Consider the following 22,407-nt stretch of genomic DNA (forward strand, 5'->3'; position numbering starts at 1 on the left):
CCTGTTCTAGCCAGACTCCAGATTCCTTATCAGGTTCCCAGATGATCACAGTTTTGTCCATTGATGCAGACAATATCCTCATTGGTTGTTGCATGCTGCCATCTACAGTATAAAAGGAAAACAATTACTCTACACTCTATGAGAATGCTTTCTACAAGAATTTGGTCATACTGAAATGCAAACATGCTAAGAAAATTGCTCAGCAGAGATGTGCAATGCAGTGCTTAAATGCCAGGCTTAACAGGCTCTGCATTCTTACTAGACATCCATTAGAAGATATTTTTTAAGCCATAATCTCTTAAAGGAAATGTAAAACATGTACATGACAACAACCATATTCTACTGCTTATTCACAACAAATTGAAATTGAAAGAAATGTAATTTAGAGGACAATACCTAGCTTCATAGAGAGACTGCATAGCAGTTCTCAGTTCTATGCCTCAAATTAGTATCTACAGTGAGATTTTCGGTTTAAAACAAAAATAATCTTTACACCAGTATTCACTGTGGTTTTTCCAAACTATGTGTCAGATTCACTACAGAGTTCAGGAGACTGTAGCATCTTATAATACATAAAGCAGTAAGGACTGCCTCCCAAAATGCAGTAAAATACTCAAGACAACTGCACAGCCCAGCCAGAACAGGGAAGAAGAAACCAGTTCATTACCCAGTTGGGAAACCCTGCAACTGCTGGGGAACCTTTTTTGAGAACAGAGACATTGGTGGGCACCTCTTGGGGCAGTATCTTATGTCACACCAAACCTTCTACCTTCTGCACTGAGAATGTCTTTCCCAGAACAGCCTGCCCCCACTGAAGAAGAAAATCTATTTTGGGGAACCCAAAATGGTGCAGGCTGCAGAGCACCAGGAGCCACATGCACGCAGAAGCAGGCTTCAAGATAGCTGGAAAGCTTCATGGTCTAGCAGGACAGTTTTTCAGATCACACTGCAAGACTTACATCACTGTATTTTGCCTAAACCTTGCATTAACAGGCAAAATCTCTTATGGATGTTAAAAAGTGAAAGAATAAATTAGTAAGTCAATAACTTCTAAAGCAAGTCCTGGGTCTTTCACATTCTAATTGCACTCTACTATTCATATGTTGCATATACACCAGAAAAAAAGCTATGCTTTGCATTGGTGAAGTCACCTGCCATAAATAAGCCTAAAATATCTCTGAAAAATTCTATCTTTGCCAATACTCCAATCAGAAGGGCATTCCAATGGTGCAAGCACATCAAATCAAGAATGTCCTTCTCGTACTATCCAGGCAGACATGCACCAGAAAACGAGTACCTGACAAGGCTGTCCGAATTTGAGGATTTAAGAAAATAGATGAAGACTAGAGTAAGATGCAAAATTAAACTCATTTAAATAACTTTTTTTTCCTTCAGATTCCTTATTAATGCCTTAACGGTACATGCTAACTAGAGAAAACTGATACTCAAGGAATCCATAGCATGTTATATTAATGCACGGATGATTCAAGATTAATCTTCTGAACATTGCTTTTTGTTCCTTTCTAGTCCAAGAGAAAGAAACAATCACTCTTGAGTTAATGCTGAACTTCCAAACCTTCAAATAAATGTATCGAGGTAAAAATATTAACACTATTAATTCATACTGATCAATTAAACTAACTTATTCCACAAACAGCAAATCAATAAAGCCAGTACAGCTCAATTATTTAATTTCATTCATAAACAGAACATAAATAAGAGAGAGGATCATACAATACACATGACAAAGTCCCTGTGCCATAAGATGTGTTATTGTGGCACATTCAGTCAAAACACCCATTTACTTACAAAACATCACCTGCAGAATTTAAACATTTTCACAGTCCATAGTGACAAGTGAACATGCGAACTCAATAAAAGACATGTGACTGTCCATTGTATTAAAATTAAAATAAAAATAAAATTAAAATTAAAATAGTTGCCAAGTGTTTAGTATCTTTTTACCTTTGGAAAATGAAGGTTGCCAGTGTACTGCGTATACCCAGTTTTCATGACCAGCCAACACAGACTCCAAAGTAATTGCATATGTTGTATCAGTATCTGCCACAAATGAAAGAAAAAAGCATACTTCTAAAAGCCAAGGAAGACAAGGTAATTTCTGATAACTCCAGTGAAACAAACAAACAAAAAAACCAACAAAAAACAAACAAACAAACAAACAAAAAAAAAAAAAAAAAAAAAAAAAAAAAAAAAAAAAAAAAACCCTGCTTTTAGCTTTCATCATCTACCAGTATCTCAACAGCCTATTAATACTGAACAGCTCCTTGAAAATCTACTCTGCCACAAGCCCTGAGTCCCTGACTGACATTAAGAGGTCAGCCTCTTGCCTCAGAGTGGTATCACAGAATTCCTAAAGAACTCTCAAACGTTTTTGAAATAAACTCTTTGACATTACCACTACCCATATTCTTAGCTTAAGCATATTTACATCTCAAATGACTAAATAAAAGCATTAAGATACTTCAAAAATTAATCAGGGTTTGCAGCAAGTAGCATGAATGCTTTTTGCAGTAAACAAACTACATTTTATTATCTGACTTGACTAATAATTGAACCCACAATGCCAGCACTGCAAGCCTCTGATGTTACAGTGCTAAACAGTACATTAAATAAACAAGAGGTAAGCCTGCACATACTCATCTGTTATCACCAGTATTTTTCTGAGATTTAAGAAATAAAAGCACCTCCTAATGCATTGAATTCAAATGGATGTTATTAAATGGATGTTATTAAATTGGAGGAGAACTGCAGAACAGCTCACCTCCCACAGACAAATAGATCTCCTGACTATTTACTGCAATTGAAATACATGTAACAATGAATGCTGGTATTAAGCTCCCCGCTTCACCATTTTTGTAACAAATCATTAAGTTTACATAATCATGGCTTTAAAACAATAACCCCACTTTTTTCCAACAGATGAACAGAAATTCTGTAAACTGTTCTCAGATTCTTCTAAGGCAAGAAAACAAATTATCTAAGAACCAGCTTGTTAGCCACCCTGAAACCAACAATAGATACACAAGTGAAAAGTGCAAGAGAATTTTACAGCTGTTGCCTACCTTTTACAGTAAAAACATTCTCTTTTAGTCTTATAGAATCATCCTCAATTTCTGGAAGTTGCTTTGATTTTGTACACACTTTCCAAATTCTTATCAAACAATCCTGAGCACAGCTTGCTAAAAAAAGGTCTTCACCTATTTAGGTTAAAAAGAAAAAAATAATTAGAATCATGTTTTCATTGCAACCACTTCCATGACTAACCTACCATTTTTCCAAATATATACTATCTTATTATCCTTACTTTTTCTATTGTACACAGTACCACATACTGCTGTTTTATTTTAACATCAACATCCTCTTCCATTTCAAACTCTACACTAGTTTAGGATATGGCCATTTTCCTTCTTATGAAAGACACAGTTAATACTGTATATAAACTTTCTTACTACCTCTGGCCTCCACTCTTTGCATATTGAAATGGACAAGTTACTAAAAGTCCTTACTGTTTGCACTTAGTTACCAGTCAGGTAAACATACCTGAAGCAAGCAAGACAAAATGAGGGGTGCAAACAAAAGAGTGTTCTGTATCAATCCTACTGTGGTTGCAATTTTGATAATTAAAATGTAACTGTACTATAGGGTCAAAAATTATGTTTTAATAGCACACAAAGCTCTATATTAATTTTTAATATTTGTATCACCAGCTCATAAAAAAATTTGCAAGCACAACTGCATAGGTGCTACAGTGAATCAAAACCATTTGTGGAAGAGATAAAACAGTAGTACAGACATTAAACCAGAATTCCACTTCATTAATCTTTCATACTGACCACAGACTGCCCATTCAACGCCTCTTATCCAATCTTCATGGCCAGGAAGTATCAATGTTTTCTGAAACTGAACACAAGTTCTTGTTATAACATAGAAATGCACTTAATTACCACACACTTATAAGCAATTAGTTTGGATTTTCAAGTCTTTTATGTTTACAGCTTCCACTATTTGAAAATCAGAAAAATAAGCTGCTACTAAGGAATGTAATTTGCTGATAGATCCTAAACAGGCCTTTTTGGGTTTGCCACCATTGGGTAAACAACTGTGTCACATCATGGCTCTTCCTACATACGAGCACAAAAGAATAAGAATGTAAGGTGTTGACCTGCAACAGGCTACAGTCTATGATGTAGATGAATTTTTTTTTGAAGTTTATCAGGCTTATAGTGGTACACAAAGAATAACATAATGCAGGCATGACATGGTAAATAATTTGTAATACAAGCGTGAAGCAGATGCAACTGCAGATGATGTGGAAAATGAATACAGGTAAATCCAAGTGCAAAAAGAAGAGTAGATGTTTTGAAATTATTTCAGTCATTAGCTTGTAATACAGTGCTTAAGAATTACTTACAGAGCCAGAAATATTCTCTGTTTCTTAAGCTTATTGTCTAAGTGTCTAAGGCAGGCATACAACAAGAACTATCTGATGATGGCAATCTCTGCACAAGCACAGGCCCAAGAACACAGGAAAGCAAACACAGTCCAGGTTTCCTAGTAAGAACTTCCATTAGAGGTATATTTTCATTCATAGCATATATATATATATATATATATATATAAAAAACCATCTTGTTGTTATTCAAGCAGAAAAGAAGTGTTAATCATTTAATTAGCATTTAAACCATTTATATTTTTCTTTGCCCAGAAAAAGCCGTACTTCCATGACATTTTTTGATCCAAGTTGCCTTAAAATGTCTTAAATAACCATTACAGTTAAAATGTTAGTATAGTTTAGTACAAACAAGTAACTTTATTTCTTGCATTCTACTGTTTAATCCCTTACTTAGACCTGCTAAAATTTAAGATTAAACTAAGAGTCTTTGCTCTCAGCACAAGACTGCAACTCAACTATCTTATCTTTAATTAAAAAATAATTAAAGAAGAAATTTTGAAAAGAATAACACAATACAAAATGCTCTTTCAAAATCTGTCTTCAGCTTCAGAGAAGATGGTCAGCAATTTTACAGCTAACGGGGACATACAAAGAAATCAGTTCATCTTCTCTTTGGTTCATACTTCCCTGGGTATTACACAAAATTGCCTTCCCATCAAATAATGTTACCCAGTTTCTCCTTATTCTACATTTGTATTCTTAATGTTACAGAATAATCTGCATAGGAGATACATGCTCAAAACAGCTTAGCAGAAACTCCCAAATCAGAAACTTTTGGTCTTGATTCAGAATGTCTCTCACAGACACCTAAGTCCCATTTGGCTTGTCACTTCTGCACTCACTTGCATTTCTGAAAGTGGCTTTCCAGGTAGATGTTTATGTTAAACACCCAACTGGTTATGTGTAAATAAAGGTAGGAACAGCCCAGGAAGCAAGATCAAAGAGTGACCTCAAGGTTCTTCTGAGGGCTATGTGTTTCTGGCAATACTTTAAAAAAAAAAAAAAAAAAAAAAAAATATTTTAAGCAATTCACAATTCAGATAACAGAGAAAACACCTACTTATTCATATGATCTTTGACATTATACTGTGTATTTTACATTCACCAAGTTTAGTTGGTAAAATTAATCCCAACTGAAGTATTGGTTCAGGCAGAACTTTTGCCAACGTTCTTGTCTTTTATGGTTCCTTTTATGTTGAACATTATGCATATCTCCTGAAACTTGACTTTCACTCTAATCTAAACACACATGTAATAATTTTTAATTTCAAAGTGTTGGGTGATTGCTCTTTGGTTTTGTTCTTTTTATATTACTCTCATCTTCACACATCAAAGAGAACATTTAAGACAAGTAGACATTGGTTTTCTCTGTAAAGAGAGGTTACTAATACCACCTCAGATTTCAAATTCACTTCCCAAACAGGCTTCTAGGCACAACATGGCCTTAAGTCAAGCATGCAAGTCCTTTGTGCTATAGAAAAAACATTCAAATTTTTCGAGATAGTTTCCTATAAAAATAAAAATTGTCCACTGAAACTGAGCAAGGAGTTATGTTGCTGTTATGCCCTCTGCTTGGGTTCTTTGTATTGTTTTGTTGTTTTTTTGAAGTGCATGTTTCTTATTATCACATATTCTGTATCTTCAGATGTATTTTGTTCTAAATGCATCCATTTAAAGCTTCTTGCATATGCACAGGGTCATTATTTTTAAATGATTCAGTTATATTTTTTATTGTTGTCTAGGTCATACTTGCAAGTATTTTGAACTGTCATTCTTCTACTCTGTTTTCTCTTTCTCTCTTTCAGTTTTCCCCTTGGTCCTTACTGGATACCCGACTGGAAGTTACAGTAAGAACAGCTGAATCTGCCAAAAACTGATTGTTCAAGTCACCTACTTCATGGTCTTTCCCATGCCTCAAATAATTTCTAAACATTTCTAAAGAGACTCTGGTCTCTTCTCTTCAGACAAAGAATAAAGCTGTTCTGTAGCTAGCAGAACTCATGAAACCTGGTTGTCTCTGGGCATGTCCATCACACCCTGCACAACTAACTCTGCCCACACCTGCCATGTAGGGCACATATCCTCCATGACCAGGCTGGCAGCATTAGAAAGAGCCCAAATTATCTTTGAGTCTCTTATTCCACTTTCCAATTAGGCCAAATTATTTGGGGGAGACATACTCAAACACAGGCAGCAAAACAGGCCCACAGAAATCAAGCTCAATATAGAGATGTTTTGTTTTAAAGGTTTATTTTGATTTTTTGGTTTACTTACTTACCCCCCGTAGGCCTGTAATAGCTCAAGCAGGAAAACATAATGGTTTCTGTAAGATTTTTTCCCCAAGTACTTCTATAAATCAATACCTTCTTTGAAGAACACTGAAAAGCTAAGAGATCATTTTCTTTCCACTGCTTAACACAGCAAGGGATCTCTGGGTAGAAAGTCTAAAGGATTTGAAGCCTGCCCACTCAATTTCAAAAAACAAGCATTTTTTTATGTCAATAAATAAATTTCAACTATAAAATTCATGAGTTTACCAAAAGGCAGTCTTTACTAGCTAACTAAAGATGCCCCATCCTCCCTCAGACCATAACAGTGCTTTCCAGGTTTCATTAGAATGTCTTCTTATGAACTTGCACTCTGCCTTTGAGTTCATACAATTTTTTTTATGATGTTAACTAAAGGCAGAGGCTACCAAGAGTCAAAATTAACAGGAAAGATCCCCAGGCCCTCACCAGTGAGGGAGGGATGCAGAAGGTTACGTTCTAACCCCTCTTCTACACTGAGTTCTTGTGAAAAATGATAGGACAATGCTAACATTTCCTTTAACTTCCTCTAAAAGTAGAGCTGCAGAAGCCATAAAAAGGTATCAGCAGATCTGAGAGAACCTGACTAAAGAGAACCTTCCTGTAGCAGTTCAGAAAGAATTTACAACAGCAGATTCAAAAGGATGTTTTCATTATGTAAGAAGCACTAGTGTAGGCCCTTTTACTAGACAGGGAATTAAATTTGGGCTCTTCTCTTTGAGGTCTGTACCAAAGAGAGGTTCTGAAAAGTTAAGATAGGCACTAATCAGAAGTTCCACTTCATTTACAAAAACAGAGACTCAGACTCCCAATTCTGCCAGGACAGCTGGTGAAAATACTTCCTCAAATTGAAGGAAACTGTGTGAGGATAACATATGTAAAATAAGAGAAAATTCCTCATCCCTTGTATGATTAAAATTTCATACCTCCCAAAATAGAAAGCGGTATAAATTTGCTTATGAATACGAGCATGGAGTTTGTTTCCAATTTGCTTCCTCTATTCTCCACAGGCTGACTGCATTTAAGAATAGCATAGACTGCTGTTACACTCAAAAGTTTGGCCAAAAAATGGCAAATAAATTATGGAACACTTTCTGGCAGTCAAATTGCATATTATTTGTTCATCTGAACCACACAAGAAAACAAGTTCCAGATTCTGAATGAGGAAAATCAGCTGCACAAACCCTGACATAAATGTCACTCTTTAGCACACTGAAAATCACAAGTGGCATTCTGCCATTGCTAATTCCCAGAGAATGTTGCTGAACTGAGTTAACTCATGAGTTATGTGAAAAAGACAAAAGAAAGCTAAGAAAGCAACTTTGTTTCCTGCTCAGTGGCCAAAAATCATTTATCATAGCAGACAAAAGATGAAGTATTTATTTTATAGACAGTAAAAAAGAAATATTGTTATTAACAGGCAAAATTATTTATAAAGTAGCTTTTCACAGAATTGTTCTGGTTGGAAAAGACCTTTAAGATCATTGTGTCAAACCATTAACCTAACTCTGAATCCAATGCTAAGCCACATTCCTAAGCCACATTCCTAAGCACCCCATCTACATGTCTTTTAAACACCTCCAAGGATCATGATTCAACCACTTCCCTGCACAGCCTGTTCCAGTGTTCAATTAACCCCAAAACTGATGTTCATTGTAAAGTCATATGGTGATTTTATGTCTTTATAAAACAAGAGTAATTTCTCTTTGTGTAAACTAGAAAAAAAGCAATCTGGGCTGAGTGTATTGTCTCTCAAAAAGCAAAAAGGTGTAGACATCCTTCATTCTCTGAGGGGACTGTGTCTTAATAAATCCAAAAAAAGGCTTTGCACATACACTAGCCCCAGTGAGAGTTTCTGAATGGTAAGTTCATTGGAGCATTGTGGGGCTGTGTTTGTGGCTTTGTTTTTTTTTTTAAGGAAGCAATACAGAACTATAAGAACAATTCAATACATGCATTTTCAGTAAAGGACAGTCATAGTCTGTGTTTTATTCTCACCGACATGAAATTTTCCTCACTGAGAAAAAATAAGAAAAACCTAATGTTTTTATGTACTGAATCCAACTTCAACATTCTGTATGTACATTTCATCATTACCTAGAAAACTGGATGAACTACTTGAACAGAGGTAGCTGTATGTGATGGCTATCTAAGACAAAGATAGTCACTGAAGAGACACAAAAAAAAAAAAAAATCAGCAGCACATATGGAAAGAAAAGTAACAGAACTAAGTAATGTTCTGAGAAAGAGACAAAAACTAATTACCTGGCCATTCTGCTGTATAAACAAATATATTTTGCAATCATCACCTCCACAAGCCAATATTGGTACTGGAAAGGAAAAAAAAAAAAAAGCCTTCATTACCCAAGTTAAAAAATCTAATATCTTAGGATATGTAAAATTATATAAATAGCAAACCAATATAGTATCAATAAATACATTAGTGCAAACAGGCAAGCATTCCACTTTTTAATGTTTACTGAATGGATACCTAATACTGTCTGAAATAAACTAGTATTTCAAGAACACAAAACTCACAGGTTATTTAGACATGTAAGTAATATCTGCAAATACTTAAGATGCTAAAGAGTAATTTTCTTCAAACTCATCCATCTGTGGGAAGTTCAAGTTTTAGAGATTTTAAATTAATTACTTTATTTAATTGGCATCAACAGGCATTTCCTCTAAATATGAAAGGAGCAAGCAGCAAAAAAAATTAATCAGAAACAACAAAGTTCAGATCAACTGAAATAAGTACATAGATGGAAGCAGCATTATTATACAGCAAATAAAAAGTTATAAAAAAGACAGACCATCACTCACTGTACACAAGGATATGAAAACAATTCCCATTACTATACACCCACTCAAGTCCTAAGTAGTTTACTTCTACAAGCTACCTAGAAGATGTACAAAAAACCCACGTCTGTTGAATCAAACCAGACACAGCTGTATCTAAGGGGAAGACAAGAGAAGTTAGGTAACATCTTAGTTCATCTTTCCCACAGATAAGGAAAAACAGTTAACCTTGGGTGATAAGGATGAAGTAGTACTGCCAGGGACTGAAATAGCAAAGGAAAAGGAATTCATTAGAAAATGATGAAGAAACAAGTTACCAGACTTCCCAAGTCTAGGTAGAATACTAAATTTCACTAAAAATTGAATACTTCATTTACAAAAACCTAAATGTCATCCCTTTAAAGAGAATTTTCTCTTTATTATGGATAGGGAAAAAAAAATCAACTTGAATGTTCATAATAAGCTTATGCTCGCTCCATGCTAATTTCCCCTTTCTGCCTGTTCCAAATCTGTACCTGCTGTTTCTCACATACTTCTAAGTCACATTTCACATTCTTACACCTCCATCACTTGATTCTTCTCTCCAACCTTGAATTCACATTTCACTTCCATTTCCTCCTTGCCTTAAATGAGGATTTAAAAAGGTTGCTTTAGATTGAAGGTAATGAGCTGTTGCTAATTAAGACCTGGTCTTCATGTCCATGGAAACTGCGGGCTTTTTCACAAAATACAGTAGAATGTATGTTCTTGGACTCTATACCACAAAGTGTAACTAATAAAAAGAAAATGAGCTGGAAACTGTGCTCCAGTTGCAATGGGGACAGTGCGACTGGCAAAACTTTTCCAAGCTTGCCTGCTCTTTTTTCACCTCTTGCAATTCAGTTCTGAAGAGACAGAGGCCTAGTTAAGGCACCACAATTATCCAGGTGGATAATACAAAGGTATATGACAAAAGAGCTGATGAAGACCTGTATAGTAATAAATCCTATTTTCAGCATTTTGGAAGCAGAATTGCTGCAGACACTACAAGGCAAAAAGCAACCAACCAAACAAAACAGTACAAATTTTCTTTCAAGACTCAGAAAACAACTGTAAATAAAATTCCTAACTATGAGGCTGCCAGTAAAGCGCTTAAACTATACTCCAGCTGTGAATGATTGTCTAGGTTTTAATGAGCAGTCTATTGGCTTTCCCCATTTGACTTCTTCACAAAAATGGTTCTTAACTTTTGTTTTGAAATCAAGTAAAATCAATAATTTTCAAGCACAACCAGTTAAAATAGTAGGCATCATGAACTTCAATGTCTTTTGAAAGTTAAAACATCCATTACAAGTTAATCCATTTTCAACACAAGCTTTAAGTTAAACAGATGCATTTCTTACAACAGATTAATTTTGTACCTGAATGGTATCATAAAAGAAGAAATAATCTCCTGCTGCCCAGTATGAATTTTACACTCATTAAACTGTCACCACAGACACTCTGCTGAAGTAATGGTAATTATTTTAATTTATCCTCAAGCCTTTAAAGTTCATCTTAACAACCACCTGGTTTTATATTACCAGGAAAAATAGAGAGTGGCTTAAAGTTATTCAGTGGTGCAGGTGCTGCTTTTGGTATCAGACACACTCTGGAAATGGACACTAGCAGCTCCAAACAGAAAATGCATCTTAACAGAGCTTTCGTATCTACCAGAATTATCACAAGCTAAAGAATAAAATAAGTTTCTGTATAACTGCTCTGGAGACATACAATCAAAAAAACACATCACCTTGGAACACATGAAGAGACTAGCTGAAAGTTCTAGACACAGTGAGAAATTCAGTACTTTTTCTCTTGGGAGCCTGTCACTCCTCCATGCAGACAAAAGGCTCTAATGATACTTAAACACAAATCTAATTCAATATCTGTATCTAGCTTGAGGATGCATTTAATTCAAAAAAGTTTCTACATATTCACAACAGAAGCACATTTCTGTGGCAGGCTACAAAATCTGAACATTTATGTTAATAGAAACTACATAAACCATACTCAACAATTACATTAAACTTGTTTAGCATCTCAATTTTTCCCCATTTAAGACTGAATGGGTAGTAAACACTTCTCGTTAATCTGCAATTTATGATGCACACCTGCAGTCTTTTTCTGGATGTTGCTCCTCAGTCCAAACAAAAAAAACAAATATATGCAGCCAGCACATGGAGTGGCTGAAACCAGCAGCATCATCCTATCCCATTCACTTACAGCCCTGTCAGCCCCTTCTTAAGCTCTGTCTCAGTAGTTCAACTAAAGGACTTCATTTGAGCATCATTTTGAAGACACTGTAATCAACCAGTATTTTTCTAGTTGCTAAGAATTCAGTTAAAGCCACAAGATATAAGCAGCAGCTTAGGCTGATTCCACAGTAAACAAAAAATATGGCACATGAATCTGAAGTTACTCAAATGGAAATCTATTTGGAGGATTTCTTAGATTTTGTTTCCTGCATTGATATTCAAGACTGTACTTACCATTGCTGCCGGGCAAGACGGATAAGGAGACATCCATAACAAATCCATCTCCAAACTTCAGAATTTCAATGCATTTAGCTGGAAAACAAGAACAGACAGTCTTCATCTCATTCATTTTAAGTATTACAGTTACACTGTCATTCCTACTACATTTTGTAGCTTAAATTTCCCAATTCAATGATATTTTAAGCTGCTGAAAAACTTCTGCTTTTTTTCAGAAGCCTAAATAATGTTATTTTCTATGAGGCCACAGAGTTAGAAAATAAGTCACTATTCTCCAGTGAATATTAAAGTTGTTCAGTTTCATGCTGCAGTACATCAGAGGGGATAAATATTGCAAATGATACCCTGTGGTAACAGCATTCACTACACAGCAAGCTAAACCCAAATCCCTTCGCTATGTGAGCAGATAAGAGATGAATATAAACCCATAAACACCCCTGAGGATCCCAGAAGTGATTACACTGGCAATCCATCAAGATGAGAGCAATGAACAGATTAGCTGAAAAACTTCCCTACGTTAGAATCATAGCAAGAGAAAAAGGAAAAGACAGGACTTCCTGGTGTTCTTTGGGAACAGGAGAAATGCCTTCCAGAACTGAAGATTGGCAACTCCCACCAATTCATGGAGGCAGTGCAATGGGAAATCCTCAGGTACACCAGGTGAGGAAGAAAACAGCTTGAGATGCAGTGGATATTACTCACGTACCAAATCTAGGTTATGCACACTATTTATTTTTATGTATTTCAAAGAACTGTTCTCCCATGTGTCCATGCACAGGCCTTGTTCACCAGAAGGTTGAGATGCTATTATCTCACTCTTCTCATTGGACTCAAGTCAATAGTAACAAAGAGGAGACTATTTTAACCTCACCTATCTAATGCCAGCAATAATCATTTTATTAAGCAATTTTACTTCACACACACATACACATACAGATAGTTTGCTCCCATGTTATAAGGTAAAATGATGGTTCAGTTTATCAGATTCTGAGCACATATTAAAAAATAAATAAATTCAGCCAACAGTTATGAAAAAAAAAGATAAATCATTCTGCAGAACAAATCTGACCCAAAGCCATTAAACTAGCAGAACCCTCAGCTTTCAAAGAGCAATATGGTAGTTTGCTGTACTGAAGTATGATAATAAATCAATCTAGTTGCATTAAAAGATGACAGCATTTAGCCAAGTACTTCAACAGATAAGCACTTATCACTTTTTTTAAGCCAGTGTGTTGTCCCTATGGTTAAAAACAGGTTACCTTCTGAACCATGGCGAGACCAGATTCTCACAGCAGAGTCAGAGGCTGCAGAAGCTATGAGCAGATTTATATCAGGTTCTTCTGACAGGTAGACAGCATCCACAGCACAAACAGCTTCAGCATGGCCTTTGAGAGGAATGCTTTTCACAAGCTGAACACATCAGAAAGTTTTACAAAAAAAACCACAACGAGCATGCCTCCCTACTTTTCTCAGTTTCTCTGATAAAAGCAATAGTTACACAGATTTTTATTTTTAAAAAAAACCTACCCAACTTGTCTATTACTCTGGTAAAACTACCTGTATATAAACACTTCACTGTAACACAGATTTACTAGAAATCACAAGAAGTGGATATAAAGACATGAGGAAGAATACAGGAAAGCTGAGCTAAAATCTTCAAACCATGAGGTCCACTTTTAAGTCAGTTTAAAGGAAGGTGCTACATGAGTTCAGAAAGCTGATGATACAAGAACAAACAGGATCTTTTAGACATGCAAGGCAAATCCACCTGATGACAGGCTAGCTCATTCATTAAAGGAGGCTGATTTGAAAAAGAAGATAAATACATACAGTAAAATATATTATGAGAGAATACCAGCAATTGAAAGAAGTTACACACTGGCTTCAACAGTCAGGGTGAAGAGGTCTGAATAAGAAGTACACTACAAAGTATCTGTTTTGTCTATGTGAGAAATGAGGGTGGGAGGAGTTTTAAGAAGAGGTTATTCCTGCTTACCTGATGATTCCATGTTTCTTTTTCATTCCATTCCCAAAGAATCAGTTCTTTATCAGATCCACCAGAAATTAACTCTGTTTCAGAAGCTAAAAAATACAGTTTGCTAAGATTTGTGACCCCTAACTTAGTGAAAGCAGGCAAACAATTTATTTAATTATTTTTCAGAAGAAAATGTTTCAGTGCAAAGAGTTGAAAAGATGGCAGTGTACATTACTATTAAATAAAAATCTTTTCACCTCAGTACTTGCCACCCCAGTAAGCAATAGGCACAATTACATTAACAGTCTAACTAACAGCCCCATTTCTCTTTTTCAGTAAGTTTCTACAGATTATAAAATGGTTTGGGTTGGAAGGGATCTTCTAGTTCCAAACCCTCTGCATGGGGCAGGGACACCTCCCACTAGACCAGGCTGTTCAAAGCCACATCCAAGCTGGATGCCTAAGACAAAGAGTGTGTTTTTCAAAAGTTTGGACTGAGCAACTTTAAATCCTGGACTTGCTAATGAGTAAAAGCCTCATGAGGGTCTAAAACACTTCCATCATGAAAGATTTAAGTTTTCCGTGAATATGACCCCTATGTAACTTACACTTTTATAGTCAGAGACGTCCTGAAAAGCGCTATTAACCAGTTTGCAAAGTCAAAACAAACAAAACCCCAAACCCTTACTAAAGGACCCGGTGGCAGCAGAAGCATCACAGCCGCTGGTCTGTTGCCAAGAGCCACCGCAGCCTCCGGCAGAACTCCCAGCTCCCGAGCTGGCGTTGGCTACGAGACCCGGGGAAGACATCACGACCGGAGCACCTCGCCTGCCTTTGGCGGGTCAGAGTCCCGCGGAGCCCCCCGTTAAAATCCTCACTGGGAGGTCGGGCTTAAGGCGAGAGGACGGCCCCGGAAGCACTGCAGCTCCCGGTTTCCTTCAGTTTGACACCGCAGCCCCTCTGCTGCTGACCCTCTCGCCTCTCCTCTCCAGCGAGGGACAGGGCAGCAGCACCCGCGGTCCCTGCGCCTCCGCCGTGCCAGACACCCGCACCCTCTCCCGGACGCCCCCCCGGCCCCAGGGGACAGGAAAGCAGGGAGGAAAGGCCGCGCTGCTCACCTCCTCCCCGCCGGCGGACCCAGCTCACGCAGTTCACCCTGCCGACGTGACCGCGGAGGGCGCCGACCACCCGCCTCTTCTGCAGCACAAAAAAATTAAAAAAAAAAAAGAAAAGAAAGCACCGAGCGTGAGGCCGCGCTGTCGGGCCCGGGGCCCAGATCCCGAGCTCGGCCCACCCCGCAGCGCGATCAACTCACCTCCGGGTGGTAGAGGACGACATCGCGGCAGCTGCCGAAAGCGAGGAGCCCTCCCCGCCCCCAGGACACGGCCCCGCCACCCACCCGGTTGGCGCAGCAGGCGACGTGACAGACGGCCACGGGCGCCGCCATCTTCCTCACCGCCAACCTCGCGCTGCTCCCCTAGCAACGACCTCGCGCGACGGCCGAGGGGGCGGGGCCCGGGGCGCAAGGGGCGGGGCTGACCCTCGGCCCTGGGGTTCGGGGGGAAAGGGGTGCCCGGGAACCCACTCCCCCCCCCGGCTCCTCACAGCGTCCGGGGAGAGCCTGGAATGGCCGAATTTGTCAAGAGGTCAAAAGGGCTAAAAGTTTAAAATATTTATGGGGTTTGGGTTTTTTTTTGTTTTGGGGTTTTCTTGCTTTGGGGTTTTTTGGGGGTGCGCAGAAGGGGATTCCACGTGTGCTGGGAGAGACCTGAGCTGGGTGCCAGGGACAGTGGTGTTATTACACGTTTCTGACCTGTTTCTGTCACCGGTGAAGCCTCCCTGGAGCATAATGCTGTTCTCGAGTCACTGCATTCAGGCTGTGCTTAATACTATTGTTTATTAATGTGTCCGGGGATAACTGTCACAGAAATAAAGGGAATTTGCTACTGAGCGACAGACCAGGGCCCCATTGGGGTGATATGGACGTGTTAGAGTAACTGTTTTTCAAGACAAAGATGAGATGAGAGAATTCACAGAATCATAAATCGTTGTGACTGGAAAAGACATTTTAAGCTGATTAATCATTAACCTCGAACTGCCAAGCCCACCTCTGACCCGTGTCCCTAAGCACCACATCCACACATCTTTTAAACACCTCCATGGATGGTGACCAGCAACACTTCCCTGGGCAGCCTTTTCAAGTGCCTGACAACCCTTTCAGTGACAATTTTTTAATCTAATATCCAATCTAAACCTCCCCTGATTCCTTCTGTTACTTTTAATTGTTACTACTAGTATTATTTATTGATATGTTTATTGCCCTTCCCAAAAAATTAGGACCAAATAAACAAAGATAAACACTGCAGAAGTATTCTAGTTAGACAAATCATAAACAAATCACAGAATCATCTGGGTTGGAAAGGACCTCTGAGATCATCAAATCCAACCCTTAATCCACTGCCACCATAGTTACCAGACCATGGCACTGAGTGCCACATCAGTCTCTTCTTAAAAACCTACAGGGATGGAGGATCCACCACCTCCCTGGGCAGCCCATTCCAATGCCTGATCACCCTCTCTGTAAAGAATTTTTTCCTAATATCCAACCTAAACCTCCCCTGGCAGAGCTTAAGTCCATGCCCTCTTGTCTTACTGATGGCTGCCTGGGAGAAGAGACCAACCCCCCCATGGCTACACCCTCCTTTCAGGGAGTTGTAGAGAGTGATGAGGTCTCCTCTGAGTCTCCTCTTCTCTAGGCTGAACAGCCCCAGCTACCTCAGCCTCTCCTCACAGGACTTGTGCTGGATCCCTGAACAGCCTCCTTGCTCTTCTCTGGACCTGCTCCAGCACCTCAATCTCCTTCCTGAACTGAGGGGCCCAGAACTGGACACAGGACTCGAGCTGTGGCCTCACCAGCACTGAGTACAGGGGCAGAATCACTTCCCTGGACCTGCTGGCCACGCTGTTCCTGATACAGGCCAGGATGCCACTGGCCTTCTTGGCCACCTGGGCACACTGCTGGCTCATGTTCATGTTCCTGTCAATCCAGACTCCCAGGTCCCTCTCTGTCTGGCTGCTCTCAGCCACTCTGTGCCCAGCCTGGAGCTCCCCACGGAGTTGTTGTAGGCAGTATTTTAGTTTTAGTTTTAGTTTTAAGTTTAACTTGCATGGTCCCTGCCCTAAAGAAACGGGATCATTAGAGGGTGTAACACTATGTGGAGGTGCCATGAAGGTGCCATGAGCTGTTTCTGCCACTTGGCCTCACAGGCTTGAGACTTTTGCCAGCTCCCAGTGGCTACAGACACTGCCTGCGATCCCACGGGCTGTGTGGGAATCTCTGCAAGACCATGAAGATATCCTCTATGCCTCCCAATGTTCTACCCCACTCATGCTGAAGGGCCTGGAGCAAAGCCCAGGATGAAGCATCAGTGGGTTACCCTGCGACAGAGAGCATGGAAATGGAGAGGAAACTAAGATGTGGCTGCTTGCAGCTGTCCTGTGCCCAAATGGCACCTGGAGAAGGGATGTTTAGTCTGGAGAAGAGGAAGCTGAGAGGAGACTTTATCGCTCTCTTCAGCTGCCTCAAGGGAGGTTGGGGTAAGGAGGGAAACAGCCTCTGCTCCTTCGGGAACTGTGATAGGACCAGAGGGAATGGATGGAAGCTGTGCCAGGGGAGGTTTAGGCTGGATGGTAGGAAATATTTTTTCACTGAGAGGGTTGTCAGGTATTGGAATGTCCTGCCCACAACAGTGGTGGAGTCACCATCCCTGGAGGCTTTTAAAAGGCATTTGGACCTGGTCCTTAGGGACATGATTTAGTAGACAGATTGTGGTGTTGGTCAAAGGTTGGACTAGATGATCTTGGAGGCCTCTTCCAACCTAAACATTCTGTGATTCTGTACCCTGAAATAGTCAAAGCTGGACTGAAAAGCTGGAGAGCCTGATGGGGAGAGGGGGGGAGGGGGGGGAAAGAAGCAGCAGAAAGCAAGCAGGCACCCAGGGGGAGCACAGTGCATGGCACAGGGAACACTTTGGGCTCTAAACCCTTCCAGCCTGGCCTATATCTCCCCGTGTGCTGGCTGTCAGCAGCGCTGTAACCCAACACAAAACAAAGCGAAAAAAAAACATTGCCGCTGGGCACGGCTTTTTTTGCAGTGGGTATGACAGGAAGGAAACTGCGCCTGATCCCATGCAAGATACAGACAGCACTGTTGGCTGCTAAGGGAACAAATGACTCTTTGCACAAAAATGCATGGATCGAGTCATCAAAGCATGCTGTAACCGAGCTGTGCTGTCCGGAGCTGCCGGGGATGGCTGAGCTGTAGCCAGGTTGCACAGCAACCCCCTCCTCCCTCTGCCCTGTCAGGGTAGGAGTCAGGGCCTGGGCGCTGCCAAAAAGCTGGAGCGTGTTGTAGGAGTTGTATTTGTTGCTGTGGGAACGAAGCTGGCTCTGCCTGTGGCTGCGGGCAAAGTGTAGGCTTTTGCAAGATGGATTTGGGTGGGGGATTCATCCGTGACTTTGGGACTTTTTGGTGAGGATGTCCTGCAAAGAGGAGGACCCTGGGTGCAGGTTGTGTCAGAGAGAGCTAGAGGTGCACATCATGGCACTGCAGCCCCGTGCTGCAGGGATTTGTGGGGCCAGCCCTTCCAGTCTTTGACTTCGTTGTGTACACACCTTGTGAAGTAATCATTAATGAAGTTACCTCATACTCAAATTACTGCCTGCTATTTTTAGTGTAGCTTGCTTGCCTCCAATAGCAACCTGGATGAACAGTGCCTGGTGAATGAGGCAGCTAGTCAGTATTTCAGTTTCTCCTCATTAGTTATATCATGGCCCTAGGCTTAATTTGCTGGGCACTGTTCTTAGCACAGAATTGTCTTTTTTCTAATAAATACATTTTCCTTTTTTGTGTGGCTTCTACTGCCACAGCACCTGAATGTCAGAGAAAAATTTAGGAATTATATTTTTCTTTATAATATCATAGTTAGGCAGAGTAATATTATTATTTAATTTTCTGGGTGGCAGTTTCCTACTAGAAGTTGAATTCATCACAAAAGCACCATCATTCTTCAGTTTTGAAGTGCCCAACGTAGAAGACACAGAGCAGCATTCAGGAAAGGAACTAACCACCCACAGCACCCATTGCCTCCAGCAGGGATCTCAAGCATTTGAAATTTTTGGAAAGCAGATTCCAGCATGGGGACACTCCTGATGACTTCTTCAGGGCCAGAGTTTCACTTGAGGGATCAGAGCTGGAGCACTGAAAAAATTATATAACAAACAGTAGTGACCAAAGCAATAATGATGAGTTTAAATTATTTGCCAGCTGGGGACACTTCCATTGACTTAGATGTCTCAAGTAAAAATCCAGCCTCTTTCTTTTTGCTAGCTGTGGGATCTGCTTCAAAAGGCATTTCTTTGTGTAAGGAATACTAGCTCTGGGGTTTGCTGGGATTTCTTTGCCTTGAGCCTGCACCTACCTGTATGCTACCAGAAGGGATAACCAGGAACAGGTGTCCTTCCTAAAGCTACTGACTGTGTTCATTAAAATACTGTATCAGAATAGTTTTTAACTGCCACTGATTAATTCTGGAACTGTTGGTCCTACAATCAAAAAAGTTAAGATTTCCATCGTATCTTGAGCATAATGTAAGCCTGTGGCATCCTTTTCAAATACATTTTTTAAGATAATAAAAGCAGATATTGTCACTTGAATAGTTTTAATTTAATATGTTTAGAATAAATTTTCAGAGACACTTTCCCCTTTAATTCATCTCACTGAAGACTGAAAGTTGAATGATGTTGGTGAAAGTAGTTGAACTGAACAAATCTTAACTATAGCTATTTCCATTTTTCTTGAAGGCTATATTTTAAATGTTCTATGAATGGCTAATATTCCCACTGACTAAATAGATTTCTGATTTTCTGAAGAAAAAATAAACTCAGTATTTAGAAATATCATCAAAATTAGCTCTTCAAACAATGACTGTAATTGCTGGCTAAAAGAAATTCCACAGAAAATCTCTCTGACTCTTTTTTTAAAGGAAGACCTCATGCAAACATGACCTAGAAAATTGTTCAGGAAAAAAAGAAAAAGGAAAAGGATGAAACAGCTTGCCAAATAATCAAACTGATTATGCATTATGTTTTTGAAGCAGAAGCTCTAAAAGGAGAGATAATAATGGCATTCATTCCAAAGGGTGTGCACACACACACACACACACACACACACAGGCACACAAAAAAAGATTACTCAGAAATGAAACCTTGAATACTTCTAATCATATTTTATGCTTAAATTCTGTATTAACAGCAGTTCTAGCACTTCTTGTATGAATTGCATAGGATATTTTTCCACACTGCAGAATAACATCTCACAAAGACAAAAAAATAAATTCTATAATATTTTCCTGACACATTTCTTCATACTTATTTAAAAATAAACATATTGGATTAATTTGAATTATTTTATTTGTACACACATATGTGTATATGCAAGCAGCCACATCCGTTATAGATACATTTGTAGTGGGTTTGATCTTCAAGAATGTTTATGCAAGAAATACAATATTCAGTAATTTTCAGAAGGATAAACCTGATCCAGAGCCTTCAGTGGTCAAAGACATTCACAGTATTTAATGAGGTTTTGACTCAAGGGTCTGGTTGCTGGCACTCGGAGCTGACAGCTTTTTTTACCTGCATGATAATGTCAGTCTTCCTGCTGCTTCTCACTGTCTCACACCCAGCAGCTTGGCAAGCACAGGTATCCCCAGTACTAAGTGAGCAAAACCAAGCATCAGCTGAGTCTTAGAGATGCAGGAGAAAGGGGAATAGGGCACAGGATATCCAACAGCTGTACAACAACCTGGTCATGCTGGGTGAAACTTTTCTACTCAGAAAAGGCAATGAAAAACTCTAATTTCTGTCAAAATTCAGTTTTGTTGCTAAAATAATTTTTTTTTTTTTTTTAATGTATGTGAATATTGGTGTATATTGGTGTACAAAGTTTCTGTAGTAGGCAATAATTTATCTGGAGCATGTAATGAACTGCTTCACCATCCATCACAGATGAAGTTGTCAGAAAGGCTTGAACCTGTCCCACCTCAGTGACCATGAAGTGCCCCGTACCATTCAGGTTGGAGCTGGCATCTCAGGTGGCTGCTATTATTTTTCCCCTCTGTTGGTCACAGTGGGACACAGCCTGGACAGATGCCATGGGTGACAGAGGGGAAGTAATTATATTTTGAAGGGTGAGAAAAGGTCTTTCTATTTAATGTGGCTCACCTTAAATAAGCAGTTCAGAAGCAGACTTCATTCTGCAATTGATTTGAGAAGACACAGTTAACAAGAAAGGTTTTTCTTACAGAGAGGTAAGACTGAATAAATAGTTGATGGGAAAGAACTTTAGGTGAGAAAAATAGTGCCTGAATGAAAAGAGAGGGAAAAAATGCCAATAGTAAATCAGTTTAAGAATACCAGATAGAGGAAACTACAGTGTTCTGAATGGGAGCTGTTGCTGCATCTCTAGATTTAAGGTAGTGAGTTCTGCCTCTCACCTAAAGCTGGAGTTCAGCCTGAGCCTCTACACAGGGCTTGAGCAGCCTGGTATTTATCATGGGCAGCCACTGCCTGGGAGCTTGCTGCCCCACAGCAGCCTGAGATGTGCTGTGGGTGTTAGGGCAGGGACAACCATCCAGCCTGTCAGAAAACTCTCTGTTAGATGGAGAGCCTACACAGATAACCTGTTACTTGAAATATGTTTAAGAAAGGGAGGCTGCGTGTGGATGAAGAGGTGGAGTGCAGAGCTCCATCCCAGGGGACAGCTGCCCGTGAGGGAGTGACTGCCTGCCCTGGCCCCCAGCCTGCTCCATCCTGCATGTGTACGCTGGCCCTGGGGTCAGCTCAGCCACATCATTGTCACAGAGACACCTGGGGGCAGCTCCCACACCAGAACAGGGATTGTGCCTCCTATGTGGCCTTGGCTTTATCAAACTGTGTGGCAATAAGTTCTCATGAGAACATCCTCTAGGAGTATTTTTTTTTCTTGTGATAAAACCCCTATAGCAGCTCAAAGAAGGAGTAAAGTAGATCAAAGAGAGATCTGAACAGGCTGGATTGAGGCCAATAATATGAGACTCAATAAAGCCAAGTGCTGGGCCCTGCACTTGTGTCACAACAGCCCCATGCAACACTACAGGCTTGGGGAAGAGTGTTTGGAAAGCTGCCCAGAGGAAAAGGACCTGGGGGTGTTGTTTGACAGCTGGCTGAATGTGAACCAGCAGTGTGCCCAGATGGCCAAGAAACTTAACAGCATCCTGGCTTGTATGAGAAATAGCATGG

General features: G+C 39.8%; 1 protein-coding gene across 5 annotated transcripts in view; it reads right to left on the bottom strand.

Annotated features, from left to right (window-relative positions):
* The window catches only part of ELP2 (elongator acetyltransferase complex subunit 2), a 32,777-nt gene extending 17,236 nt beyond the window's left edge, over positions 1-15,541 (bottom strand). For 3 of the 5 annotated variants that reach the window (XM_071736911.1, XM_071736909.1, XM_071736908.1), the window contains exons 1-10: positions 15,383-15,541; positions 15,186-15,264; positions 14,089-14,174; positions 13,352-13,502; positions 12,090-12,167; positions 9,046-9,110; positions 3,855-3,921; positions 3,084-3,218; positions 1,966-2,061; positions 2-102 (exon numbers count right to left, since the gene is read on the bottom strand). In XM_071736911.1, coding sequence (XP_071593012.1) covers positions 2-102; positions 1,966-2,061; positions 3,084-3,218; positions 3,855-3,921; positions 9,046-9,110; positions 12,090-12,167; positions 13,352-13,502; positions 14,089-14,174; positions 15,186-15,264; positions 15,383-15,514 — 990 coding nt within the window. In that variant the 5' untranslated portion in view covers positions 15,515-15,541. Of the gene's footprint in view, position 1; positions 103-1,965; positions 2,062-3,083; positions 3,219-3,854; positions 3,922-9,045; positions 9,111-12,089; positions 12,168-13,351; positions 13,503-14,088; positions 14,175-15,185; positions 15,265-15,382 lie in introns of those variants that run through there. The other 2 variants (XM_071736913.1, XM_071736912.1) reach the window with 2 other exon arrangements.
* Positions 15,542-22,407: the final 6,866 nt, after the last annotated feature.

The sequence above is a fragment of the Heliangelus exortis genome, chromosome 2 (genome assembly GCF_036169615.1).
Source record: "Heliangelus exortis chromosome 2, bHelExo1.hap1, whole genome shotgun sequence".
Lineage (NCBI taxonomy): Eukaryota > Metazoa > Chordata > Aves > Apodiformes > Trochilidae > Heliangelus > Heliangelus exortis.